The sequence below is a fragment of the Semicossyphus pulcher genome, unplaced genomic scaffold, assembly GCF_022749685.1.
Source record: "Semicossyphus pulcher isolate SPU_LCO1_2020_fin unplaced genomic scaffold, fSemPul1.0.p SCAF_22, whole genome shotgun sequence".
NCBI lineage: Eukaryota > Metazoa > Chordata > Actinopteri > Labriformes > Labridae > Semicossyphus > Semicossyphus pulcher.
The window spans coordinates 5,193,403-5,219,842 of NW_027211696.1; the positions used below are offsets into that span (position 1 = coordinate 5,193,403).

The following is a 26,440-nucleotide window of genomic DNA, read 5'->3' on the forward strand; positions in this document are numbered from 1 at the left end:
GCACATTCCTTCTAGAAAGCTTGACACTGTGCTGTCCTCATGGATGCGAAACCACACACTATCAAAATCAAAGCTCCACTACACTGGAGCGCACTATGTGGGGATATTTATTAAGCAGTATGATGGGCAGTATTACAACACAATGATGAGTGTTAATGAATCACTGATAGATGGTAATGTAATGAGCCCTCTGGCTTTAATGTAAATGAAGAGGCTGTGGGGAGCAGAGCTCTGAGGAACTCTTATTGTCATTAGTGTTGATGGTGTTTACACTGTAAGGCTTTGTGGCACACAAACAGTCTTTGTGTTACTGTTAAGATAAAAACCTGGATTTTTACCTTCAGTGGAAGAATTATTGCTCAGCAAATCTTCCCTGGGTAAACTGAAGGTTAAAACTATCAAAAATACATTCATACATTGTTGCATTCATCCACTAACTGTTAAACAACTTCTCATTTGGATTGTCTTTCTCTCTTTCTCAGCTTCCCTTGCCCTTAATATTATTTTTAAAATACATATATAAAATAAATTAGGGTTTTATATGCATCTTTGCAACGCACGCTTTTACCTGCAGGCTCTACAACATCATGTCACCTTAAAGTAATCAAGTTCTCAGTGACACTGTCGTGATTTCTAACCACAAATCTAACCTCTCTCACCCACATACACACACACACACACACACACACACACAGCTAAACACAGAACCAGGAAAGAAACGTGCATGCATGTGCATGCCACCAACACACACACCTAAACAAACAAACAAATGCTGCTCCCTGGTTCAGTTTATTAGATCGGTGTATGTTGACAGGGTTAATAAGAATGTGACCCCACCATGACCCCTCGCTGGCCTGAACCCTTACTTCTGCTCCCTCGCCTCATTAATCTGTCAAGTAAACAGAACCCTCTCCTCCTCCTCACCCGCTGGATGTGATGAGAGAGGGAGAGAAGCACACACGCTCTTATTTTGAAATCACTTACATTTCTCTCCGTCTGCTGTTAAACACAGCAGTTTAGCAAACAACTTCCTGAGCTGTTAGTCTTGTGATATAACCTACACACACACACACACACACACACACCCTACATTCTGAATAATAATTTTCTCGTGACGTTTAAGCCAAACAGCTTGTGTCATCGATCCCATGACAAGTTCTTGCAGTACCTGAAGTATAAAGTTCACCTCACAGAGAGCTCTGAAGTGTTCACAGTGGCCGAGGATTCAGAGGATGATGTATTAGAAGATGAAGTGGATCAGAGGGTCTGAGCTCAGGGTTCTAAGGCCAGTAGGCTGCCTTATCAACACCAGCAGGCTCCATGGCCAATCTCCAACCAGTCTGTGGGCAACTCGCCACCAGCGCTGGCTTTGGTAGCTGATAGAAGTCTGATTAAGGAAATACAGAGCTTTGGTAGGAGGAGAGGAGAGTTTGCTTCATTTTACTTGGAATAGTTAACATAATCAATTTGTTCATAGAAAATTTTATGAAACAAAAGCTCATTACAAAAAAATACCCTGCATGAATCTTCAGGTCACTTCATTTTGAAATAAGTGTTTGTCTGAGAAACACATAAAAAGACCATTTAAGAAGTGCAGTCCCTGAACACAACAGAGTGACGTGAAGAAGTTAACCTCCTGTTAGTTCACAGCTGATTTCATGTATCAGCGTCTTCAGCTGCATTACCTGGATTCACCACAGAGCCCAGGCCGGATTCACAGTCCCAGAGGGATCAATCATCTTCAGACGCAGATTCACTAGTTCACTGATAAAATGCAGGTCAAGGATGTGTTACAATCCACAGTAAATATCTAATTCATTACTCAAGTTGTTGAGGAAGAATGCAAGATGGAGGAGAACACAGAGCGCATCTCTGAGTAGGAGGATGTGCTATAAATCAATCCCCTGAGATTAAATTAATCACAGCTCATTAGTGGCATCACGTCCATTTTGATTTCCATTAATGACGACCGGATCGAGGGAATAAATAAGACTGTTTTTTTTGCTGGATTACTCTGTTAGACTCAGGAGGCTGTGTCCTCTATGGAGCATTTATGATTGCACAAAGCATGAGAACGCCCAGCAACACGTAGGACTCATGCCACTCATGCAAATTAAATTACATACGATCAATATCGCTGATTCATCAAACGATCACATCACTGCCTGTGACAGACGGCTGTGGGAATATATTTTAACGTAGGAGAGGCAGCGAGAAGAGAGCGTCTCACAAATGCATTAGTGACCCGGAGCTGTAAACAAAGGAGATGTCTGGATGATTACTTCAAAGGATTTAACGCAAATATTTTTCAGACCAAATTTTAGCTTCCATGTACCTGTGAGAAGCTAAGTGGAGAAAAACACACAAACGAGACGTATCCCTCAATTACTCTGCTTTGTTTAAAATCTTTTCACACACGCACACACGCACACACACACACGCACACACACACACACACACACAGTATTAATCTCTCTGTTTTGTGCTAGAGTGCCCGTTTTAAACCAGTTTTAATTAAAGAGATTACAACACAGAACAAATCAAACTGCCACGTTCTGCAGGCCTCAAACTAATGCGAGTCTGTTCTTTAATTTCCCACTTAATCAAACACACATAAAAAGGTGCATATGTGCACACACACACTCAGCAGGCAGGTGATTAACATCCCTGCATCGCGCTGATGCATGGAGAGTTCCTCCATTGGAATCAGATTGAACTGAAGGGACCTTTGATTTAACTCTGGTTGTAAATGCAGTCCTGCTGGTCGTGCATGGTCTGCCCATTGATTGTATGTGTTCATTCACCGTTTGAGTTAAGCATGGTGCAATCAGAGAGAACAGGACGAGACCCTTTGACCTCTCCCCCCGAACTGAAGAGGACTGAATATCGAACTCCTTTCTCATTCAATCTTCACTCACCATTGTTCTGTCACTGACTCCGGCTCCTAACGACTCCACAGCACGAAGTAAAGCTGCCTAACAGACACATATTCACCAACCCAAACAATGTACATGTGCATGGACTCAGTTCATGGGGTGTAGTCACATGTCAGCACTGAATGAACAAACCATTCTGTATTCAGATCAGCTCTCATGTATGCATGACTGCCTTAACTGCAGCTCTGCAGGCTGATGTAACATGAACACATTCTCATATTACATTCGAACATATGGAACATAATCATCATATCTGCTGCAGGACGACACTCATGCTCATAATAACTAATCATATGTGGATGAAAAATTTCTACTCTTTTCTAATGACAGGATTTACATAAGAGAAGCCACATGTCCCACATTTCATATGACGGGTGGAGAGAGACAGAAGCTGTCATGGAGACGGGTGGAGAGAGAGACAGAAGCTGTCATGGAGACGGGTGGAGAAGTGATGAGAGCAGGAGGAGATTGCTCCTCATACAAGGCCTCAGGCTGTTATTACCATATCATGAGAACCATCAATCACATGGGGTTAAAATGTACACGCTGTTTCACGGCCACTTTAACATGCAGGATGAGATCATGAATAAGGCACAGCTTCCATACGTGGCACAGACTGGGGTTTTCACACTGCTGGGACCTCAGGTTACCTACATCTGATTGAACATAATATGTAATACACGCCGATCAGCTATAACATTATGACCACCTGCCCAACACTTTGTAAGTCCCGTTTTTGTTGCCATAACAGCCCTGACCCGTCGAGGCATGGACTCCACTAGACCTCTGAAGGTGTGCTGTGGTAGGGGGGCTTTCGACGGTGGACAGGGGTCAGCATGGGCACCCTGACTGGTCTGTGGCTACGCAGCCCCATACGCAACAAACTGCGATGCACTGTGTGTTCTGACACCTTTCTATCAAAACCAGTATTAACCTTTTCAGCAATTTGAGTTTCAGTAGCTCTTCTCTTGGATAGAAACCAAAACTGACAGCCTTCAGTATTTGAGGATTAATTCACTGAGAAACATGAATGACTGCAAAACATTCCACGGCAATCCATCCATCCACAATGTTGAATTGATGCTGAACTAACAAGCTACCTCTCAGCTACATCTCGGCAGGATATATGGTGTGCTGGAGGGAAATCTTGCATGAAGATACAACAATGTTCAGCAGAGGGAATCTTATCGAACCAGAATCTTTATGGACTATTTACATGTGAAGTGTGTCTCTCTTCTCTCCCTGACACACTGCAGAGTATGCTCATCATTTCAGTCTAACACAAGCTCGGGGTTTCCATTCCCCTCATTGATGCTTGCTTCCTCTGTGTCTCAGAAAGAGCCTCAGAGGCTCATGTCAGCTCCCTCAGCAGATGGCTGGGGCAAACTCACAATGACAAGCCTCAATTTCACTGATGCTTAAAACATGATTTCACCGACTGTTGGAAAACTGTTTAATCTTTAATCTATTTTTACACCGAAGCCTGCACACTGAGCACACTTTCCTCATCAAAGGATCAGCAGAACTCTCGTTTTCATGAAACTTTCCTCCAACATTTCTATTTTTTTTAATCCCTAAAATACAGTACATTTCACTGCAGCTGCAATAAGTGCAAACATGATGAAACACACACTATAAATCAAACACTGCTAGCTTAAATATAACTCCTGGTGTCTTGTTATGTTGTCACTCAGACGTAATCTACAGTGTTGTTAATAGAACTTGTGTTTCCAGGCTTGCATCATTGTGTAGGTGTTGTTAGGCTGTCTTGTCAGTCTTTTAAAATGAGCCTGTCTCCCACTCTCTCACAGCAGGAGTCCTCTCAGCAGCAGCAGACACACTGAACGTGGTGACATTTTTCATGATCCTGTAGACTAGAGATGCACAATATTGGATTTTTTGCTGATTCCAACCCTTTTTGCTGATAGCCGGCTTCAATACCGATATATTAGGCACGTTTTTTTCCACCTAATTGCAGAGAACATCAAGTCTCCCCTGTAGTGGAATTGATATCATGCCTACTCTTATTGTAGTGGCCCACTGGCAGATGCAGAAATAACATACATTGAACAAAAATATAAACGCAACACTTTTGTTTTTGCTCCTTTTTTTCATGAGCTGAACTCAAAGATCTAAGACTTTTTCTATGTACACAAAAGGCCTATTTCTCTCAAATATTATATATAATATAAATTTGTCTAAATCTGTGTTAGTGAGCACTTTGCCGAGATAATCCATCCACCTCACAGGTGTGGTATATCAAGATGCTGATTAGACAGCATGATTATTGCACAGGTGTGCCTTAGGCTGGCCACAATAAAAGGCCACTCTAAAATGTGCAGTTTTACTGTATTGGGTGGGCCCGGGGGGGTCAGAAAACCAGTCAGTATCTGGTGTGACCACCATTTGCCTCACGCAGTGCAACACATCTCCTTCACACAGAGTTGATCAGGTTGTTGATTGTGGCCTGTGGAATGTTGGTCCACTCCTCTTCAATGGCTGTGCCAAGCTGCTGGATATTGGCAGGAACTGGAACACTCTGTGGTATACGCCGATCCAGAGCATCCCAGATATGCTCAATGGGTGACATGTCCGGTGAGTATGCTGGCCATGCAAGATCTGGGATGTTTTCAGCTTCCAGGAATTGTGTACAGATCCTTGCAACATGGGGTCGTGCATTATCATGCTGCAACATGAGGTGATGGTCGTGGATGAATGGCACAACAATGGGCCTCAGGATCTCGTCACGGTATCTCTGTGCATTTAAAATGCCATCAATTAAAAGGCACCTGTGTTCGTTGTCCATAACATACGCCTGCCCATACCATAACCCCACCGCCACCACGGGCCACTCGATTCACAACGTTGACATCAGCAAACCGCTCACCTACACGACGCCATACAAGCTGTCTGCCATCTGCCCTGTTCAGTGGAAACCGGGATTCATCCGTGAAGAGAACACCTCTCCAAAGTGCCAGACGTCATTAAATGTGAGCATTTGCCCACTCAGGTCGGTTACGATGACAAACTGCAGTCAGGTCGAGACCCGATGAGGACGTCCTGGGCTGGTGTGGTTACACGTGGTCTGTGGTTGTGAGGCCGGTTGGATGTACTTCCAAATTGAGGAACTGTCTTACTTTCTTACCTCATACACTATCCACTCAGCAGTCTTTACTGTCTGCATACAGATGCCCTTAGAGCTAACATGCTGACCTCAGCCTTCTGTCACACAGATCAGCACAGAAGAAAAAAGAGCTGGATCGGTTTCTAAATTCCTTTTTAGGGCCACCTAAGCCTGATGCTCAAGGAGTCCAAAACATGTTGAAAACTTATGATGAGAGTAATTTTACATTCTGGCTTACAGGATAAAAGTTTAGCTACCAGACAAACTCACAGCCTGCTATTGAAACTCAAACAGCTAAAGATGTGATCCATGCAGGCTGCCGTACATACGGTTCAGCATGTGTCTAAATATTGAGTGTGCTTTCTAAGCTTTGCATAAAGAAGCTGCTGCTATGAGTACAGCTGCGGGAGAGGGAGAAACTATGTTTCACACAATAAGTACACACGGACATAAACACACTGTTTTAAAGTGAAAGGTGGATATTAGCTTTAAATGCTACAAAGACCAATCAGCTACTTTATATCAAATAAAATCAGTGTTGATGATTTGCATCACGTTGCTCTTATCGAGGTGTTTATGGACTTCAGATGTCTGCCTGCTGCAGTTTCTGTGTTATTTTCCTCTTTAGAATGAACCAAGGACAGATATTCATGGAGATTAAAAGAGGACACCACAGACTGTAGCAGCTTCTCGACCAGGGGTTCCCAACCTTTCTGACTACACGGACCAGACTAGCAATAATATTTTTGACGGACCGGGGGGTTCGACACGCATGCGCATAAACGGACAGATCGTATATGTATTTATTCAGTGAGGAGACTGCATCTATGGTTTTTATAACGATAGAGCCGACGAGAGGGACGGCGCATCTAAATGATCCATAGTGTGATCCTAGCAGTTTATCTGAATTTATAATGTGATCCAGCAGTGAGCAGTTTATAATCATGCAGTGCAGTGACTGATCTGTGTTTTTCTCAGGGTCTGCCCCTGACTTAATAGCGTTGTGATCGGTCCCGTAATTTCCGTGAAAACCCTTCATAAAGCATAAAATACGTCTTTACATGCTGTGACTGAGATGAGCCGGCGGTAATCCGTGCGGAGTTTATCAGAATTATCATGCCGCGCGGGGAGGAAACAGACGTTAGGAGAAGAGCAGATATGGCGCAGACCTGTGTGTGTTTTGATGCTCATACCTGAATCAGCCCATTCGACAGTTCTGACTCCGCAAATGTTTGGAATGTCACAGACACCTTTTGGGTTTCGGACTGGGGGGTCGGAACCCCTGTTCTAGACTACAGACAAATTACCTTTATTATCGCTTCCCATGCTCTGTCCTCTTAAACTTTTTCACCTCTTCTCTACTACCTAATGGTCGGCAAAGTGAGCTTCCATTGAGATGAGGACAAATTCATCTACTGTTTTAGGACACTAAGGCCAGCAATAGAATAAAATGAGTCTGAGTAAAAAGGTCCATAACCTTTTTACTAGCAAGTAGGAGGAAGTCACAAGGAAATATTTCAAGTACCAGGGAGCTAAATGTAGTCCATTTTGAAAATATACTGTCAGGGCTGTCAAGCTTAACTACAGCCTAACTGTTACAGGAAGAATATTTTTTGTCCTTACAGCTGGAAAATATTTACAATCAACAGAGACGACCAGCTGAACACTTGAGCAATCCAAGGGCTCTAATCAATTATAATAATAATAAATTCGGTCTTGCAGCTGCAGAATCCTGGTTCATTTATGAGACCAAAACAAGGATTAGGAGCTGAGGTGCTGACTAACATAATTGATTAGAGCCCTTGGATTGCTCAAGGTCAGCACCTCAGCTCCTAATCCTTGTTTTGGTCTCATAAATGAACCAGGATTCTGCAGCTGCAAGACCGAATTTATTTTCTAAAAGTGATTAAAAAACGTAGTTAAGGGGACAACATAAGAGTTGGACAGCTCAATTTGTTCCAGTTTTTAAATCTAAAGAAAAGAAAAAAAGTCCACGAAGCAGTGAATTTGTCCAGTCAGGTGTAAAGAGTTCACACAAGGCTTCATAAGGACAAAACTGCTGCTGCTGAAACTGCAAAGAAAACATTTTCATGTATTTTTTATGCACTTTTGACGTGTACTTATTTGAATTCAACAACTGAAAAGACCCGACTGCTGCTTTCTATGTTCCTGTTTAATATCATCAAAGACCTTATCTAGATTAAAGTTCAGTATTTTGGTGATGGTCAGATTTTGACTTCTAATGAAGCTTTTTATTCTCTGAAGTGCTGCAGTTCTTCCGTTTGGTATGTGAGCTACAGAAACCTAAAAGCACAGGGTCACTGCAGGTGTTTCATTATCATCTCAATACTTCAAGGTCTTCTTTTGTCGAGCGCAGAATCACAGGACGTAATACCCAACCAACATGTGTGACCTTGATTTTGGCCGTCCTGTATAATTCAATGTGCCTCCTCCTCAGCGAGGCTGTGAAAGAGACGACTTGTCATTCATCACTGTCGTCACCCTGACACCCAGGAGGAAATAACAGCCCAGCCAGCTTGTCACTTCCTGTGTGCAGATACTTTGTCTTTGCTTAAAGCTGTTTAGCTGTTAAGTTGAATGTCAAATACTGTACAATGACCCACACATCACAAATGTCTGAGGATGATATAGCCTCTGGGAGGGATGTACAACTTATCAAGCATTGCGGTGTAGCCAGCGGTTAGTGATGAATGACTTCTGACCAAGACTTCCTTTTCAATGCGCTGCATTTTAAAAATTCCACCTTCTTCAGTTGGAAAATGGAGAGTGAGTTGACGCCGTCTAAGAATAGATTGTTAGCTGTACTTGCAAGCGGATATCTGTTTACAGAGATTAATGAAAAGCAAAATCATCATCAGATGACAGCTGATGGGAGCCGAGATAGCATTGAGACAGATTGTGATCCTCCCCTTTTGCTCACGGGGACAGTTTTTCCTGCAAATAACCAAAGCCTGCTGATACATGATTGATCAATACTCACACAAAAATAGACAGAACAGACGATAGACAGAACATCTCTGATACCAAAATATGCTCCCGCATGTGAATAGAGATTACTAATCACCTAGCAATGCAAAAGCCAGAAATAAAACTTGTAAAACTTTATGTTATGCTTCCTTCCCTAAAAACCAGAGTCATACAAGTAGTTTGGAAGCAAACAATGGAGTCTTCGGTCTGAAGAAGATAATATGCTTGAAATGTTATCCACCCATGGTGGTAGTTTATGTGCCTTTTCTGCCCAGCACCTGGATGTGCGCGTTTAACCCGTAAACATAATGTTAGGTATAATAATGGATCTCACATTATGCCATCATTTTCAAAGGATACAACAAGTATTAGTTGGATTTTCTTCCTTTCAAGCAGCAATTTTAATTCTTCACAGTATTGTAAACAACTTACTTGAGATATTTAATCCTATATTGTCAACATGTTTTCATCACAATTCATACCAGTGGCATTAATGCAGTTTCCACTATGAATTTTTAATGCCAACTATTGAAGCAGCTGATCAACCATGGTCACTTTATTCTTCTCAAACATCCTTCATGTCAGCTGTCAGTTCTCTTCAGTAGTGTTTCTGAGAATGAATGTAACACCTTGTGTGCAACCAAAGAGTTTGGAGGAAAATTATAGTAAGATCATCTCGAGCTCATGTCAAATGTTGACTATTACTGGTTGATTTTCAATGTTCACTAGAATTAGGTGAAATAAACGGTCATGCAGAAGGTTGTACTGTGCCCATGTTCATTGTAATAAATTAACATGTCAGCCAGTGAAAACCTGTGACTGAATGGAGTGTTTATAATTGTATTGTGGAAGCCAGAGCCATCACTGTGTTCCTTGAAGAATGTCAGAGCCAAGGAGGAGGGTTATTCAGATGCTGAGTCATGTCCTTGTTCATTCTCACTCTCTGCAATCGCTCTCTTCTGACAGCTGTCAAATAAATGAACAAGTACGCTGCTGCTTTCTGTTGTTCAGCAGGTTGTTCACTTCATATTTCATTCACACACTGATTATAGAAGGAGGGAGTCAGACGCACCTTTGACTGAAAGTGTTCTCCTTCCTCCGACAGTGGAGGGTGACGACCCTGTGACCTTCACTTCTCACATCCTGGCTCACCGTCCACACGACAGGGTTACTGGCTCTGGCTCCGAGGAATGCCACGCCATCCTTCAGCTTCACCCTGAAATACAAAAAGAAAAACATTAAAATCAGACAATAATGGAACTTTCACAAGATCAGCTCAGAAAATCAGAAAACACACATGGTCTCTTTTACACTTGTTTTCTTTTTGAATCACAAACATGTCAGAAGAAAGACATGAAGTGAGGCGCTGCTTTAAGGGTCTCTCAGAGGTCACACACAAACTCTTCAAACACTCATCGTCTCTCTCAAACACACAAAGGAAAATAGCTCCTGAATTAAAGATTATATTGGACGAGGGAGAAACAGACTAAAAAAACATGCTTTACTAATGTAAAAGCACTTAACTGTGGCAGGTGATATCCCGGTCTGTAGAAAAGCGGATTTGCACTTTTGTCACAAATTTTGGTTTGCAAAGAAATTCTTATTACTTTTGCCTTATTCATTTTGGACAGTATATATTATAGTCAACTGAAATGATTTAAAGTTAATCTGGCCAAATCATCTCATGAGAACTGTTGAAACGTAGTATCAGGACAACAGATGGCACGTTGGCTGAAATAATCACAAGTCGTGGATAACAGGTTCAAATTAACCTCTGTGAGAGTGGGTTTTACCACCATGGGAGTGAATGTTAAATCCTGTTTTACACCCGTTACGGTGGCTGGCGGATAGAAGGACACAAGGATGTTCCATAAACCATTTATTTCACCCATTGTAGCATGGTACTGTACATTCAGTAGTCGCCATCTTTTCTCTTACTCTCTCCTTCACGGTCTCAACCGATACATGCTTTATGACAGTGCCACCTAGTAGAATAAAGCATCATACAAACAGCTGACAGAACACCCCAACACCTTAATATCCAAAATCAGGACTCACTCTGGAGCAAGCTCCACTGCCAACAATTTTTGTCATTTTCCCAGACACCTGTGGTTTTAAACTAAACATTTTGTTCTCCAATCTCTGCAGCCTCCATGCCCCCTCTGCTCCACCCTTTTTTCTTTCCTATCACTTCCATTACTGGTGGTCACAGTCTGTAGGAAGCTATACAGGGGCAAGAGAACCAGGACCTCCTCTTCCAGTAAACTGACACACTGTTGCTCTCCTCCTCTGTCTGTCACATGAAATTACAATTAAGTACATGAGCAGCTTTCAGTCCAGATCTTACATGACACATTGCTGTTGTTCAAACCACTGGCACAGATGGAGAAAGATATTTTATGTTGGGAAAAAGAAGACAAGGATGGCAAGAACAGGCAGTTCTGAAGTAAAACACCAGCAGCACAAAAAAGGTGGGGAGAAAGAAACATTGCTGTTCAGTGAAAGACCAACGCTGGGTAATTTGAGTCTGTTCTTGTTCTGGAGCTGTGAGAGACGTGTAAAGGATAAAGGAAAGAAAGTGAGTGTTAACAGGAGTATAATGACATAAACCATGCAGCAGTCCTTAGAGTCCTGAGCTCAGTCATTATATCTTTGATCTGATCCGGCCTTCTGAGGCAGTAATAGCTGGACTGGTGTTGGTGCTCCTGACGGGCAGAGATAAAGGCAGCCGGTGTGGAAGACACAGACAATAACAAGGAGAGCACAGATCAACATCTGCCCTCTTGTTTCCCCGGTCGTCACCTCAGCCACAGTGGAGTAATCACCTCAGACTCACAGGCAGATTCAGCTCTGACAGTGGACTGTGTTAGCAATGATTATCAATTAACATGGATTAAACTCAGTATGAATGTTATAATAAATTATTAACTCATGGTAGAAATGCTTTGAGTGGTATGATCTTTCATTGATTATCTTCTTTAGCTGTATTGAAGACTTAAAATACAGATGCAATAAAGGAAAGCAGTTTGAAGAGAGGCCACTTTCGAATGCATCAGCACATGAAGTCACCTCATTAATTCAGTGAACACCTGCATCAGTGGGGCGAGGGTTCACAGATGAGATGAGACTGTCAGAAAAAGCTCTGTGATTGACGCTTAGAAATTATTCCTTCATTATAGCCATTGTCAGAATAACATGTCAACACACCTGCACTCTGGTACGCCTGTCACATGTTGAATAAAATGTGCATTTTGAATGATGTGTGATTGGACACTGGTGCCAACAGGCAGTGCACAGGGCATTTATTTTTTATTTTTTACAATGATCATCATAAACAACAACCTCAACGTCATCATCGTCATATCATCAATATCATCAAGTGCAGAGGTGTTCATGAAAGAGCTGGGTCTCTAGCTTTTTCTTAAAGGTGGAAAGGGACTCTGCGGACCAAATGGAGTTTGGTAACTCATTCTACCACCTTGGGAATACTGAGAAGAAGAGATAGTTAGCGACTTAAGGCCCTGTTGTGATGGGAGTACCGGGCGCCTTTCATTGGCGGAGCGTAGTGGGCGGGACGGAGTGTAGACCTGGATGAGGGCGTTCAGGTAGGCTGGAGCCATTTTTGTTGCTGTTAAGTAAGTGAGTAACAGGGTTTTGAATTTGATGCGAGCGGCAACTGGGAGCCAGTGGAGGGGTATGAACAGTGGAGTGACCGTTTTGGGTTGATTATAGACCAGTCATGCTGCTGTGTCCTGGATCATCTGCAGAGGTTTGAATGTGCGTGCAGGAAGGCCTGCCAGTAGGGAGTTGCAGTATTCAATGTGTGATATCGCGAGAGCGACAGCTGACAGATCTAGCAGCAATAGAGCTGAGGACTGTCTAGCAGCTTTAGCCAGATGTAGTGATTCCATTACCAGTAGTTCCATTTCGGTAGAGTGGCCCAGCTTAAAGCCAGACTGATCTGGGTCCAACAGATTGTTGGACAACTGGAAAATAATTTCAAACAAACTTTCAAATAAAACATGTCAAGCATTCAGACAATTCTCAAACCAGGTCTCAAACCTCCCTAATCAGACTCGTTGTCAGAATTGCAGTTCTGGCATACATAAATTGCCTTGCCAGGGGTACACTCTTCATGAGCCCACTGTTTGCATTTCACATACTGGACCCAGGTCTCTCTTGGATGGCTGTTGGCAAATGGCTCCACACAAACAAGGCACAGGCACTCATCTTCATCTGATGAAGATGCATCTGGAGTCTTTCTTTTTATACCTGCCTTCTTTTTCTTTTGCGTTTTAGATTTGGTTCTCCCACATTTTTTTTGGAATAGATTCTTCTTCTTTTTACTTTTTGCCTGCCTATTTCTTTTTTTTTGGTTGGCGAGCTATTTTTCTTGGACCAGCATTTGGGTATGGCCAAATGTCCTTGGGTTGGTGCTGGGGCCTGGAAGGGCTGGGTTGGTGCTAGGTCCTGGAAGGACTGGGTTGGTGCTGGGGCCTGGAAGGGCTGGGTTGGTACTGGGGCCTGGAGGGACTGGGTCCTGAAAGGGACGATATTACACAAAGGATGGTGCAAATTCTGTCTCCAAGAACACATCCCTGTTGTAAGGTTGAACCCCTGTCACCTGAAAGCCGGCCTGAATATTCAGTAGTGTTGCAGCCAGAGGATATGTAATTGCCACAATTCCAGGGATGTCATAGATTGTGATTGTTTTCCCTGTTTTATTCCTTATCCAGGAATCAAATACTGAGTTAATGTGCCTCTTCAGTGGCCCATGAACAGTTTTGGCAAAATTTAGTCCATAATTTGAAAAATGGGAGCTGGCATGTTCAACAAAATGGTTGAGGAAATCCACAAAGTGTGTTTCCTTCATCCAGCCAGAGGGGTTTGCTCCTCCCTTGCTGCCAGGCGGTCCATTGTTGAGGAAGTGATCACGGAAGTTCACCGGAGGGAATATGAATTGGGGGGGAATATTCTTCCCTGTTGCTGGGACTGCACATGCTAGCGTGATGTCAGTGACCCTAACTGCTTAAATCCGTGCCTGGCCACCAATCAGTCATGACACCAGTTTCATCCATATTCCAGATGTCCCCTGGTCCCAGTGAATGTCGGCCTAACACATTATCCAGATTGTCAAATAAAAGCCCTGGCAAGGCTAGATGCCTCTGGCTTTCTGAAAGAGAGTTCAGGCTGCCACTTTAAGAAGCGTGTAAACCATTCACTGCTGGCTTTTTCTTTTTCAGCCCAGGCTGGTGGAAACTACAGCTCCCATGCCACTGCAAATTCATGTGCTAGCTGCCTCACCTCAGTTGGCAACAAACCAAAATAGATGTAAGCTGATTGTATAAGGTACTGCTCACGCTGCAGCTCCAATCTGGGCTAAAAATGTAAAGCCGTGGAGATTTACACCTAACCACCATAGCTGGGATGGCTGTCTAACTTTCTATGTCAGCTGCTGTGAATGTCTTACAATATCGAGCCAGTGTCTGTTAGTTAATCTTATAATCCTTCGCTGTACTACCTACTACTGGTTGACTTATTTGCCAACTTCACCTGCCTCACTGCCCTTAGCATCATGACAGCTGGTGTGCTGCCATTTTCTGTTTTTCTTTTATAAATCCTAACCATCTCTTCTCCCTTCCTTCCATCCTTTCTTTTTTCCCCGTCTAAAAACACATTCACAAAATTCCAAATTACATACGACAACAGTTTACAAGCAGACTCTCTCTCTTTCTATGTATACTGGCAACTTGTCTAAGTGATTGAAGGGGCAAGTGCCATGTTTGCTATCTTAAAGTTTGCTTAAATCAGGCCATTAGCATAAGTATAACAAGACTCTTTATTCTCTCCTCTACCAAGTAGAAATATATAATTGTGAAGATTTTAACATGATAATGAATGGATACCATCCATGAAAAGGACAAAGCTACTGGAATGATTACATGCTGTCATTCAAAACGTGATTCTCCCTTGATGCCTAAATGGGCTTTTCTTGTCGAGGCTGGGGTGGAGGCTGACAGCAAAAGTGGCTTTGTATGAGTGGAGTTGTGTTTGTTTGGATGTGGTGTAAAGGTCTTTGTAGAGAGCTCAGGAATGGAAGGATAGCTTGGTGTTGAAGGTGTTTGAGCACAAAGAGAGTGGTGGTTTACAGAGAGCAGCAGGGAGATCAGAAAAGACAGGTGTTGAATCAGTGTGGATGAAAAAGGACAGAGGACGGGAGAACACAATCAGAAGAGTTGAAGAGAGGCTACAAGAAGAACTTGTCCTCAGCACTTCTGGCTATCTGACTTTAATATTTCCAACAACAAGAGAAATATGTGTCAGTGTCATCTTCAAGAGGCCATTTGTACGGTCATTTCTGACACTTAAAGTTAGAATACTAAAAATGAATAGAAACAGGAGGACAATGGTTCTTTGTATTTCTACCCTGGTGATAATATCAGGGCTCGACATAAACACTGGCCCGGTGGCCCGACGGTATGTTTTTCACCCCCGGGCCAGTAGATTAACTATTTCACTGGCCCGGTGTGCCAGTAGGATCCACAAGCCCACAATGTAAACAATACAGTAGCCCTCCCGAGATTCACAGTTCTGATGAACGGGACTTATTACTTTCTACGGTAACCTCCATCCGATGTCAGCATCACTGCAGGTACTCTGGCTGCTGCTGTCAACAACACGTTACAAAATACTCGCTGCGCTCGCGACAGATCAGCTGTCATTTAAGAACACACCAAGTGACGTTAGCAAGCTACCGCGGACTAGTATAAACACATATGTTTTAATTTTCATACACGCAAGGGAGATTTACTTCCCCCAAAGCTGATGAGCCACTTAACACCCATAGCAGTGTTTCCCACACATAGAACAACAGGAAACGTCCATCTGATATCACATAGTGCAGCTTTTAATGAGAGCAGAGCGTTAACTGACCGCTGTGCATGCAGAGTCTGTGTGTCTCCTGCCTGTGAACCGCAAGCATGCACGCGACGCTCCGACCATCACAGATGCGCCATGATCGAGGCAGATGGGCAGTTACGTGAGGTGGCAATAAATGTGTGTATTCCCCTAATCAGCGGCACCTCGTCCCGGTGCACATTAGCGCTTAGCTACAGAAACAGATCGTTCACAGAGCGGACATGCCGCGGACACTTTACCTTTAACGGCCACAGGAAGTAGGAGACAGTACGATTTTGTTTCAAAAAGTTACTCTCACGGGCTGATCACGCTAATTAAACATACATTTGAACAGCGTCAGAAATGGTAGATGACATACTCAATCAATCTATTACTACTTATTTATGCAGGTGTCAGAGTTGCCAAACCAAGAGTGGTAAAAGAAGCCTCTTTATACCCATATGATTATTTTGGTCTATTTTTCTGAGTTTATAATAGTTCCACAATTGAACACATATTCATTAATAACAACCCTTACAGAAAAACAAAATTTGACATTAAAATAATACCGAAATAAACAATTATTTCAGGGCCAGTGGTTTTAATGACAGGGCCAGTGAATTTGTAAAGTTACCTGCCCGGAGTGCAGGAGTGCCAGTGGAAAAATGCTCATTGTCGACCCCTTCCTATCATTTGTCACTCAATAACTTCACACACACACACACCTTGGTCTGTGTCTATATCTGATATAGCATTAACACATTGGCAGAGAGTGGGCTGCTGGAGATAAATGAAAGTGAGAACAATTGCTCTGATATCAGCTCAGGAACAAAAGCTGCATCCAGGTTCTGAAGCATCATTAACTAACACCACTGAAACATTAAAAGCCACTGAAAGACCCCAGAGAGGACAAATTGCTCCAGTGATTGTTAGATGAATCAAGAACACACAATAACTCATGGTTGAACAGATTTTCCCCAATTAATTTTAAGAAGGTAGTTTAGCATAATTCAATTACTGACAGCAGGAGAAACCGGACAAATCACATTGAGCGAGTTTGGTCGGCCGGCGTCCCTTAATTCTCAAACGCCTGCAGCTAAATCCAGTTATTGAATGAACACTGGAGCTGTTCAGCACAGAATCCTACCTCCCTCTGTATCTCTCTTACTCACAGACAAAATAATCTCCATCACCTCGGGCTAAAATTAAATTAGGTAGTAGCCAATGACAGGTGACCCAGGCTGGGAGCTGGTTCAATGAATTAGTGAGGTGAAACATGGAGCTGCTCTGACTCAATTAGCGGAGGAATAGTTGTCTGTGGAGTGTTTTTAGGGCTGAGCGCACACAGGCAGATGCAGAGATAAAGAGAGCTAATTCAATTAATGACTTTGATGCTGTTCTTCCCATTATCAGACCTGGTTAAAAGTGCTGGTGCGTGGCAACGCTGCAAACCCAGGACAAGATGAACACAATCAGATAAAAAGCAGCGAGTCAGATAAAGCTGTTCTCCAGCCATGCTTCCTACTGCGTTTCTCACTGTCTCACTCTTTTGTCTCACTTTCATGTCTCTTTTCCCATCTCCCTCTGTCTGTTTCCTCTGAGAGTTTCTGCCTCCCTCACTGGATCTACACACAGCTGCACTACAGTTTTTTATTAACTTGTTAAAGAACCGGATCAAGGATCCTGCATGCTTACTTTCTAATTCACTTTATGTGATTGGGAGATTTTGGTCCATAAACCTTTATAGGGTAATTTGCAGGAATTCTTTATCCTCCTCACTTCACACATTTTTTGCACAACACACCTGTAATTAAAGGATAAATTTGCCCCTGGAAAAAACCACTGTCAGTCAAAGCTGGTGTTCTCTGTAATCGATAGAAGCAATTATATTTGAAATTGACGCCATAGCTGTGGAGAAAGCAGCTTGTGGTTTTGCCCATTCTACATTCCTATAATATCCAGTGTGCATTGCGCCCCTCCCTCTGAAAGGAACTGCCCAGCGGGAGACGCTGGGGTGAAATACTACCGTTTCGCTGCCGGCAATGGGTCAGAGCGGTAAAGAATCCAAAATACGATGAGAATTTACCAGTGGATCGTCTAAAATGAGACATGATTGAGTTATAAATGTGCAATGTCTGGGAGGGAACACAGGAGAGCAGGCAGCGTTTCAAGGCACCTCACGGAACAAATGATTACATTTTACGGTATGTGGTGTTTTCAACTAAACACTGCAGACATCGGAGGCGGGCTTCCTAAATTAAGGAAGTGTAATTTTGCGAGCTCCCTGGCCTCCGCCAGATTATGCATTTTACGTAGTCTGGCTGAGGTTTTCCAGGGCCCATTGGAGAAGCGGATAACCTCATCCAAAGGCACAGAGCGAAATTGCATTGAGGTTGAAAATCGGCAAACTGATCCTTTAAGACTTAATGATGTGAAAGAACTTTGTTGGAAGTTTTGGCCATGCTAGCAGCGAGGCTCAGCGGTCAGTTGCTCCACATGGAAATACTTTAACAAGAATCGTATGGTCTGCCATGGAATTTATTACAGAATGTAAAAGGATGAAACCCACTATTCCTCTAGCACCATGAGCAGGCTGCAATTTGTAGTTTACTTTACTTTTTATCTAGAACAGATGAATTTTCTATTTGAACAATCGGTTCAGTTTTTTTCGGTTTCTCAGACCTTTTTAGTAAAACTCCACTTTCTTCCTGTCTGTCTTTTTTGCTTCAACACAAATCAATGAACAAATCCATGAACTTTTCACCCTCAGACCAAGTTAAAAATACAGGGGATGGAAGCACCATTGACATCTCCAGTTCAAAGTGCAATCCAGCTCAATAACCTTGCAACAAACACCACCTTGTCTCCACGCTGCAGATAGTTTGTGGTACTCAACTTGTTCAAAAAGGAATCAAAGTAGAAAAACATTTTACTCAGATAGAAAAAGATTGAAGAATTGTTTGGAGAGAAGGATATATCCAAGTGGACTATCATCACCTAACCTTCATCCACAACCTCTCATTTCCTCTGGAGCTGCTGGAAAAGTGCTGCCTTGTGTGAGGCTTACCTGGTCCTTCACTTTGCCCTCCTCATGTCAACATTCTTCACAGATCAATATCTGTAGCCCTTTTTACTCTGCCTGTTCAAAGTGGGATTATTACGCCTCTGTTACGCTCCTTCTCCTATGTAAAATGCACAGAGGCGGAATGGTGGGGCGAAGTCGTTCCGCCTCTGAGCCGGCATCGGAGGTAGTAACAGAGGTGAAACGTTGTCTGTGTAAACTGCAGAGCCAGGAGGGCAGAACAGCGCTGTGTGTATGTATTTGAAGGACGTGCTGTTTGTTTACACCTTGCACACGTTTTGCTTCTGCATTTGCTTGGTCCAATGTAAAATGACAAAAGTGGCATGAGGACAGAGCTTCATTACGGCAGAGGCAGGACCACAGTGTAAAAAGGGCTTGAGTGATCCAAACAAGCTGGTGAACGGTGGAGCTTTGAGGGTGTTGGCGCTTTGAAAGGTTAAAAGCTCCTCATCTATCTTGGGACAAAAATGATTGAAGGGAGAACTTAGTCATTTCAACCTTGAGTGGATTTTATTGAGTGCTACTTAATTGAGGAGCTGCTGACTGTCACCAAATACTGGACACGTATACAATCACATGGATTTACAAAGGAACTGTACTGTCCAAGAAAAACACAGGAGAGGAGGTGATGCCTTCAGCCGAATTCTCTCTTCATTCATATATGGATGCCTGAAAAACACACAGACTGTGTGGTGCCTCATCTAACATCTCTCTGTCATCTGACTGCTTTCCCTTTTAAATAAAAAAAGATATATGGAGCTTGGACCTGAGATCTGGGAACAAACTCCTGCCTTTAAGAAAAGAAGAAGGAATAACTGAGAGAGGACAGGAACTTTCATCTGAAAACCAGGGCAGGTTTTATGAATCTTGAATACATCTTAGTGGAGAGAAAATTATTTTGCTTTCGATTAATAGAAAACATACAAGGAGAGAGATGTGTGAGATGAATGAGAAGGGAAAATAATTTGTAGCCCATAAAAAGTGAAATTTATCAAAGCCTATATATATATGTATATATATATATATTTCAGCTTTTTTCACAAAAGTAAAAAACAGTGAAGGAAAAAGACAACAGAGAATACATGATACTCTGAATACAGAAACAGGCTGCATGTGGGTGGGTACTCACTGAAATGACAAAGAGGTCCTTGTGTGTGCAGCAACTGTGTACTTGAAAGTGGGCCAACGGAATGATGACACTGAGGGGTGTGACAGCGCAACGGCTACGGCCAAAAGCAAGTCACCTCCAGTAAATAACAGCCCGACTCTCCTCACGACTCAAAATGTAAAACTCAAGAACATTTCAAATCTGGTGTCCGACATGTCGGATATTTGGAACCTCATTTGTGTCATGGGATTTGAAGAGTTAGCACGGGATTTCAGATTAGCACAAATATGAAATATATGTCATGTTGGTTTTCCTTTTTTATTTCCATAATTGCACAAATGTATGCCAACCAATGTACTAAAATCTTAATTTTTTCATTTGCTTTAATGCTGGATTTCAGGAACTTACTACTCCTGCTGCAGTAGATTAGCTGAGGAAATGAGGTCATGTTGTGGCAGACAGAAGCTTGATCCCTATGGCTGCCATTTGAATGGAAGTCTATCCAGTTAAATAGGGGTTAGGGCTGACGCATGCAGATACTGATTCCAGTTAAATCTATTTGACATATAAGGTTGCATCCTTTGGATAAAAATTAGACTTGGCATTGGATTTGTTGGGCCGGACAGATGATCCTGGACTGATCCAATAGTTGGATGCATGCAGAAGGGACAAGTAGTATAATCTCAGGATGTAGTGGGATAGATTAGGGCAAGTTGGTAAACCTGATGTAGGAACGGTTACACAGATTAACACAGATGCTATTAGTTGGTGCAGTGAACAGGCACATGCAGTAGTAGTACAGGATTATTCTGAATATCCTGATGAAGGCCACATGTCAAAACGTTTTTGTCTGACCATGAAGTTGTTCTGTATACTCCCAGTTTTGGTGGCTATTGTGACCTCGTAAGTTTCCCTTCCCCATGCACATTGAATGCAGGCGAAGTTGTAAATTGTAAATTGACTACAATAATATAGCTGTGAGGTGATGTTAATAGCCAAGGCACCACAATACCACCTAGTCAAGCCAGTTTCATTTAGGCTATTTACCCCAAAATTGTCTCATCGGCATAACAATCTGAAGAGCACACAACAATTTGACAATTCTGACTTTAGACCGTCAGTTTGAATAAGGAAACACTCCCAAATTAAAGAAAGACACACCTCAGTAAGACCAAAACAAAAGGGATGTGTTGAGAGTATGTGCTGTTAAATATCGATGTTAGTAATCTTGGTAACTGTTGGATAGATTCCCCTAAAAAAGTGGCACCTATGTTTAAGATTGTTTGAGGATACATCTGAATGACTTTGGTAATCTTGATAGTAAGCTTACCTTGTTCTCTTGTTTCTCCATCAAGTAAAAGTTTTCACTTGGTCAGTTGAATATCAGACAGTGGAATTATACATTTTTGCCAATGATGATTCACCAACATATCCTCATACCACGGCATCAGATACTGACGCTTTAACAACTTACACCCAGGGTAGGGTTTGTTCCCTGTCATAATGACAAACATGGTAGGTTCTACTTTTTGTCTAACACGTGGTTAATGTCAATGGTCGGTTTGGTTGGGTGTAGGCACAAAAACTATATGGTCGATGTTACAAGGTTACAATGGTAAAACATCACAGGGTTGGTTTAAGCAGAAAAGCTGCATTTACTTTTGGTTTCACAAGGGACTCATACCATGGTCTCTTGGGAAAAGATGTCCTGTGTTGTTTGGCATATTGATTACCCTCGATCGCCCACAACAAAGGGACATTGTCACCATTTCTTCTTTACTAATCACCGACGGCATTCTCTGCGAGTGTCTAATATGGCCATGGATGAGTTAACAAAACAGTTAAAAGCCCAGTGCTAAAGGGTACCTTGTGCATCTATGTGAAACACTAATTGTCTTGGCAAAGTGTTGGAATTTCAAACCTTGGCAATGAGAACAGGTGAATCAGACAAAAAAGCATTTTAACATGCCACACTATGATATAAACATGGTAAACAGAGTATATTTTAAAAATATCAATATTCTATCATTGTCCTTGTTAGCAGGGCTACCAGGACTAATCAGGGCTGATCTGCATGTTAGCATGTTAACACACTGATATTGGCAATTAGCTAAAAGCAATTCTGTGCCTTAGACTTAGTTCTGTCACACATTTGATATTTATTGGCATTCTTTCACAAGTCTATGCTATCCAATGAACTTAAACTGTATATCATTAATTATCATTATTATTATGATCATTATTTCATATAAACAGAAGGAGGAGGAACGAAATATCACAATAGCCATATGTATGCAAATGACATCAATCTAAAGTCATTACTGAAACAATTAATCTTTGACTACACTAAAACATTTTAATCATGATCGTTACAAATGGTTGACTATTCATTATGCCCTCTAATTAGACCATAAACTGCATGAAAACACTGCTGTGGGAGGTTTTACAGGATGTGACACACTGGGGACAAACACACAAGCCAGCTAGGACTGATGAAGAGCTGCATTAACGGCACTGGGAGCCAGGGCTGCTGAGCAGGGACAAAATGTCTGTGCTCTCCTGACTTCATCTGTAAATTATGTATTCATTGACTGACAAGGGGAATCAAGTCCCAAGTGTGTGGTCACAGGTGATCAGAATCAGGGGTCAGATGTGACAGTTTGTCATTCAGCTGTCTTGATGTTTGGGACCACTGTTGCAATATTTCTGATGTAATTGATTTAATGCTTCCTGCTGGTGTGATATTGGTATTTCTCAGTGTTGTAACATTTGCCTGGAGCTGTAGGAAAGCAGTACAGTACAGTAAGTGCGCGAGTGGTAATGTGACAAGGAAATGACAGCCACCATGTTAACTAGACAATACAGACAATGTACATCTGAAAACTGTCACAATGGTGTCACAAAATGTTTCCAAAGTGTGAGAGAATCGGCTCCAACATAATTAAATGCTTTTTTGTCTGGTTCACCTGTTCTCATTGCCAAGGTTGGAAATTCCAACACTTTTGGGCCCTATTTACAAGCCAAAAAGCGTACAGTCTAAAGCGCATGGTGATCACTTTTGATCGTTACACAGTGCACAATCTGGGCGCAAACTGAGGCACAAGGTGCAAAGAGGTTGGCTTAAGTCCCTGGATTATTCATGGGTGGGTTTTCGACATAGCATGAATCAAACCAATAAGAGTGTCAGCTCTCATTCCCTTTAAGAGCCAGGTGCACCTGCAGGCAGGCGTGTTGCTATTTAGACGGGAGATTTCTTGTTGTATAAACCAGACTTGGACCTGCATATTTAACTTATTTTCTTCCTCTGTGCCCCTGCACTTACCAAAACACTGGTAACTGTACAATATATGTCGATATGTTGATGCCCAAACAGAAACAAAGAAGAAAGGTGCTGTGTACGTTTATGCACAAGGCACAGCAGCGTAACTTCATTATTTAAATCTCCAGACACGCAGGATCTTATGTTTATTAAAGTTGTAAGTGCTAACCATCAAAGAAAGGTAGGCTGTAAATTTTTATTTACTTATTGTTGTTGCTGGATAACATGGCTGTATTCTCCAGTGCGTGCATAATGGACACTCGACAGTGTATATCTGTGGGCCCAATTGTTGGTGCCACTATTTATGTTTGAGGATTATAATAAATTAACCTCTAAGTTGTGTGCATCAGAATAAAAAATGTATTATGGAGAGCTTGGTGTCTTGGCAGTTTTTGGCCCGTGCGTGGCTCGAGCAGGAATCTCCCTGAGGTGAAGCAGGCGTGTGTGAAGGCAGCAGTTAGCTTGTCCACGTCTTCCGGCACTTCTCATGGGATCGGTAACAAAACCGAAAGCAGTATCATGATTTAAGGAGACGAGGAAATAAAAGCTTGCCACAGTCCTCTGTCCCATATACGTTATTTCACTGTATCTGCAAATACACTGCTTTTCCATTATGTAGAAGCACTGCTGTGCCCCCCATGAGTGACAAGCAGAGTGTTATAAACTTGTGAATATATGCCCATAGTGCCCTTTAAATACCGGGAACATACTGCGGCAAGTTTTTGTTGGTCTATGGCACAGTTGCTTCCTGCGTCCTCAAGATAGCAACTCCGTGACCCGTTTGCCTGACCACACCTCATTTTAATACCAACATGCCCATGGGCACTAACATGGGCGTAAGATCACTTGCTATTTACACAAAGTGGGCGCTGGACGTGAAAATGACAACTGTGTCGGGTGGAAAATAGCAATGACAATTGCGCTGCATGCTGAGGCGCTTTGTGCTGGGTGTAGGATCGGGCCCTTTTTCTAGTCATTGGCGTTTCACATAAGCCTCTTTCACACATGCACTGCACTCCGGAACATTTCCTGACATTACCCAGGTAGGCTGCATGTGTGAACGCAAACTGCCGATCTTTTTACTCCGACATTACCCCGACTTTCTACTGCCAGTGACCTAGTATCATGTTGGGAGAAAGTGCGGGTCGGTAGATGTATGAACGCAGCAGGAAATACTCAGGAATATTCACCACAAGCAAATGACAGGGGAAAGGGAGGGGGCGGGGGGTTACAGTGAACAATACATCACCCTATTTAAAGAAAGTTATATCGTAATTCCTCACCTTGCTTCTCTTCAGTTATTTCTCCCCACACACCTTCACCTGCTATACCTGCACACAGCAGCTCTCTCTGTATCTCTCTCCCTATCCGTCTGATCTGTTTACATCCATTATGAGCTGCACGTTTTTCAAACTTACCCAAAAAACGCAACTTGTGTTTTGTATTTCTTCAACCGCGATCTCATTTTCACAACAGCAGGTGAGCCGCGTGTGAAGGAGGCTCGTTGTCACATGTCGAAACGATCAAACCTGACTAATGACACTGACACTACATAGCTGCACTCAAAATCTTTTAAAACAGAATAAGAAGGTCCATATTTAACAGAAGACATCGCACCTCAATCAATGCATTTACAGGAGGGACCACCGAACATTTGCACGTGTCTGTGTCGGACAGGGAAAAATCTCCTGCTGTGAGGGACATGTCTGAAAGGGCAACTCTGGGTTATGTCAGGGTTAGAAGGTCCTGAAATTGTCAGGAAAATGTCAGGAGTGCATGTGTTAAAGGGGCTATAGATTCACAAAGTACCCTTTTTGTTTCCAGTGTCAAGATTTTGTGCACTTACAATCTCAGCTATTCTCCTGGGTCAGAAAAAAGCCTGCCTGACATGTCTGCCCAGCCCAGCCTTTCATGTGCAGGTTATTGGAAAACTCAGAGCTGAAATTGCAGGTAAATCAATTCAGGGCTGATCTGTACAAACCTGGCATGTCAACCAGTACATTAGCTCCATTTGCATTTCGTTATGTGCACCATTGGGCACGGCTGAAAAGTCACCATCATCAGGCTCCACTACATGCAGCAGACAGGGAAAAGGCCCAAGTCACGACATTGTCATCTGGCAGGGTTTGAAATGTGTGTGCGTGCAAGTCTGTGAGTCTGAGAGAGAAAATGAGGAACTTGAGGGATGAGATGGAGACCCAGAGAAAAGTAGTGGTAATCACAGCGACTGCATAATTGACTTTGATAAAGGCCTGGATGAAAAAAATGTCAGATGTCAGATTGCTGCTGTGTTAAAAAAAAAACATTTTAAGAGGGATTTTGTTTGCAGGTTTTTATAGAGTAAAATGTTTCCCTGCCACTCTCCTCAAAAGCAAAAGAAAAAAACAGGACATTTTGAAAATCATATTGGTTTACATATATAGATATCATACTTTGATATTTCAGAGTATTTGACAAAGAGGAGCTTTAATATTAGTAATTAGTAAGTATAAAAAACCGTGTGTCTCTCTCTGCCAGACTGTCTCTACCTCATCATCCCTATCTCTGTAACTAAGTCTTGCAGACAGAGCAACGTCAGTTTTTTAATCTCACACACTATGGAGGTTCTGAAATTCACAGCATGAAAATAAGAAAATATTCACCACTAAGTTTTTGTTCTACTTTGGCACCTCATGCAGCTCCTTAATTGTATTGTTGAACGTTAAATTCTAAATGAAGCATTTCATTAAGCTTAAAAGAAGAAAAAAGTACAGTCTGATTCAGCTGCATAACTGATGGAGAACTACAGCAAATTGAATAACATAATTTTACTGTGTTAACAACCTTGCAAGACAACTCTATCCTTACAAAATGGTTTCATCATGCTCTGTTCATGGTGTGCATTTTAGAGAGGCTGCAGTGGCTGATTTTGCAACCGCAGGAAAGTGCATAACTCACCACAGAAGACGGCAGGGTTAAATTACGGGCTAATATGCAAGCAGATCAA

General features: G+C 42.4%; 1 protein-coding gene across 1 annotated transcript in view; it reads right to left on the reverse strand.

The window, feature by feature from the left end:
• LOC138602375 (transmembrane protein 132C-like) overlaps positions 1 to 26,440 on the reverse strand; it is a 118,685-nt gene that overhangs the window by 40,120 nt on the left and 52,125 nt on the right. The window contains exon 6 of the mRNA XM_069673850.1: positions 10,121 to 10,264. Coding sequence (XP_069529951.1) covers positions 10,121 to 10,264 — 144 coding nt within the window. The remainder of the gene's footprint in view (positions 1 to 10,120; positions 10,265 to 26,440) is intronic.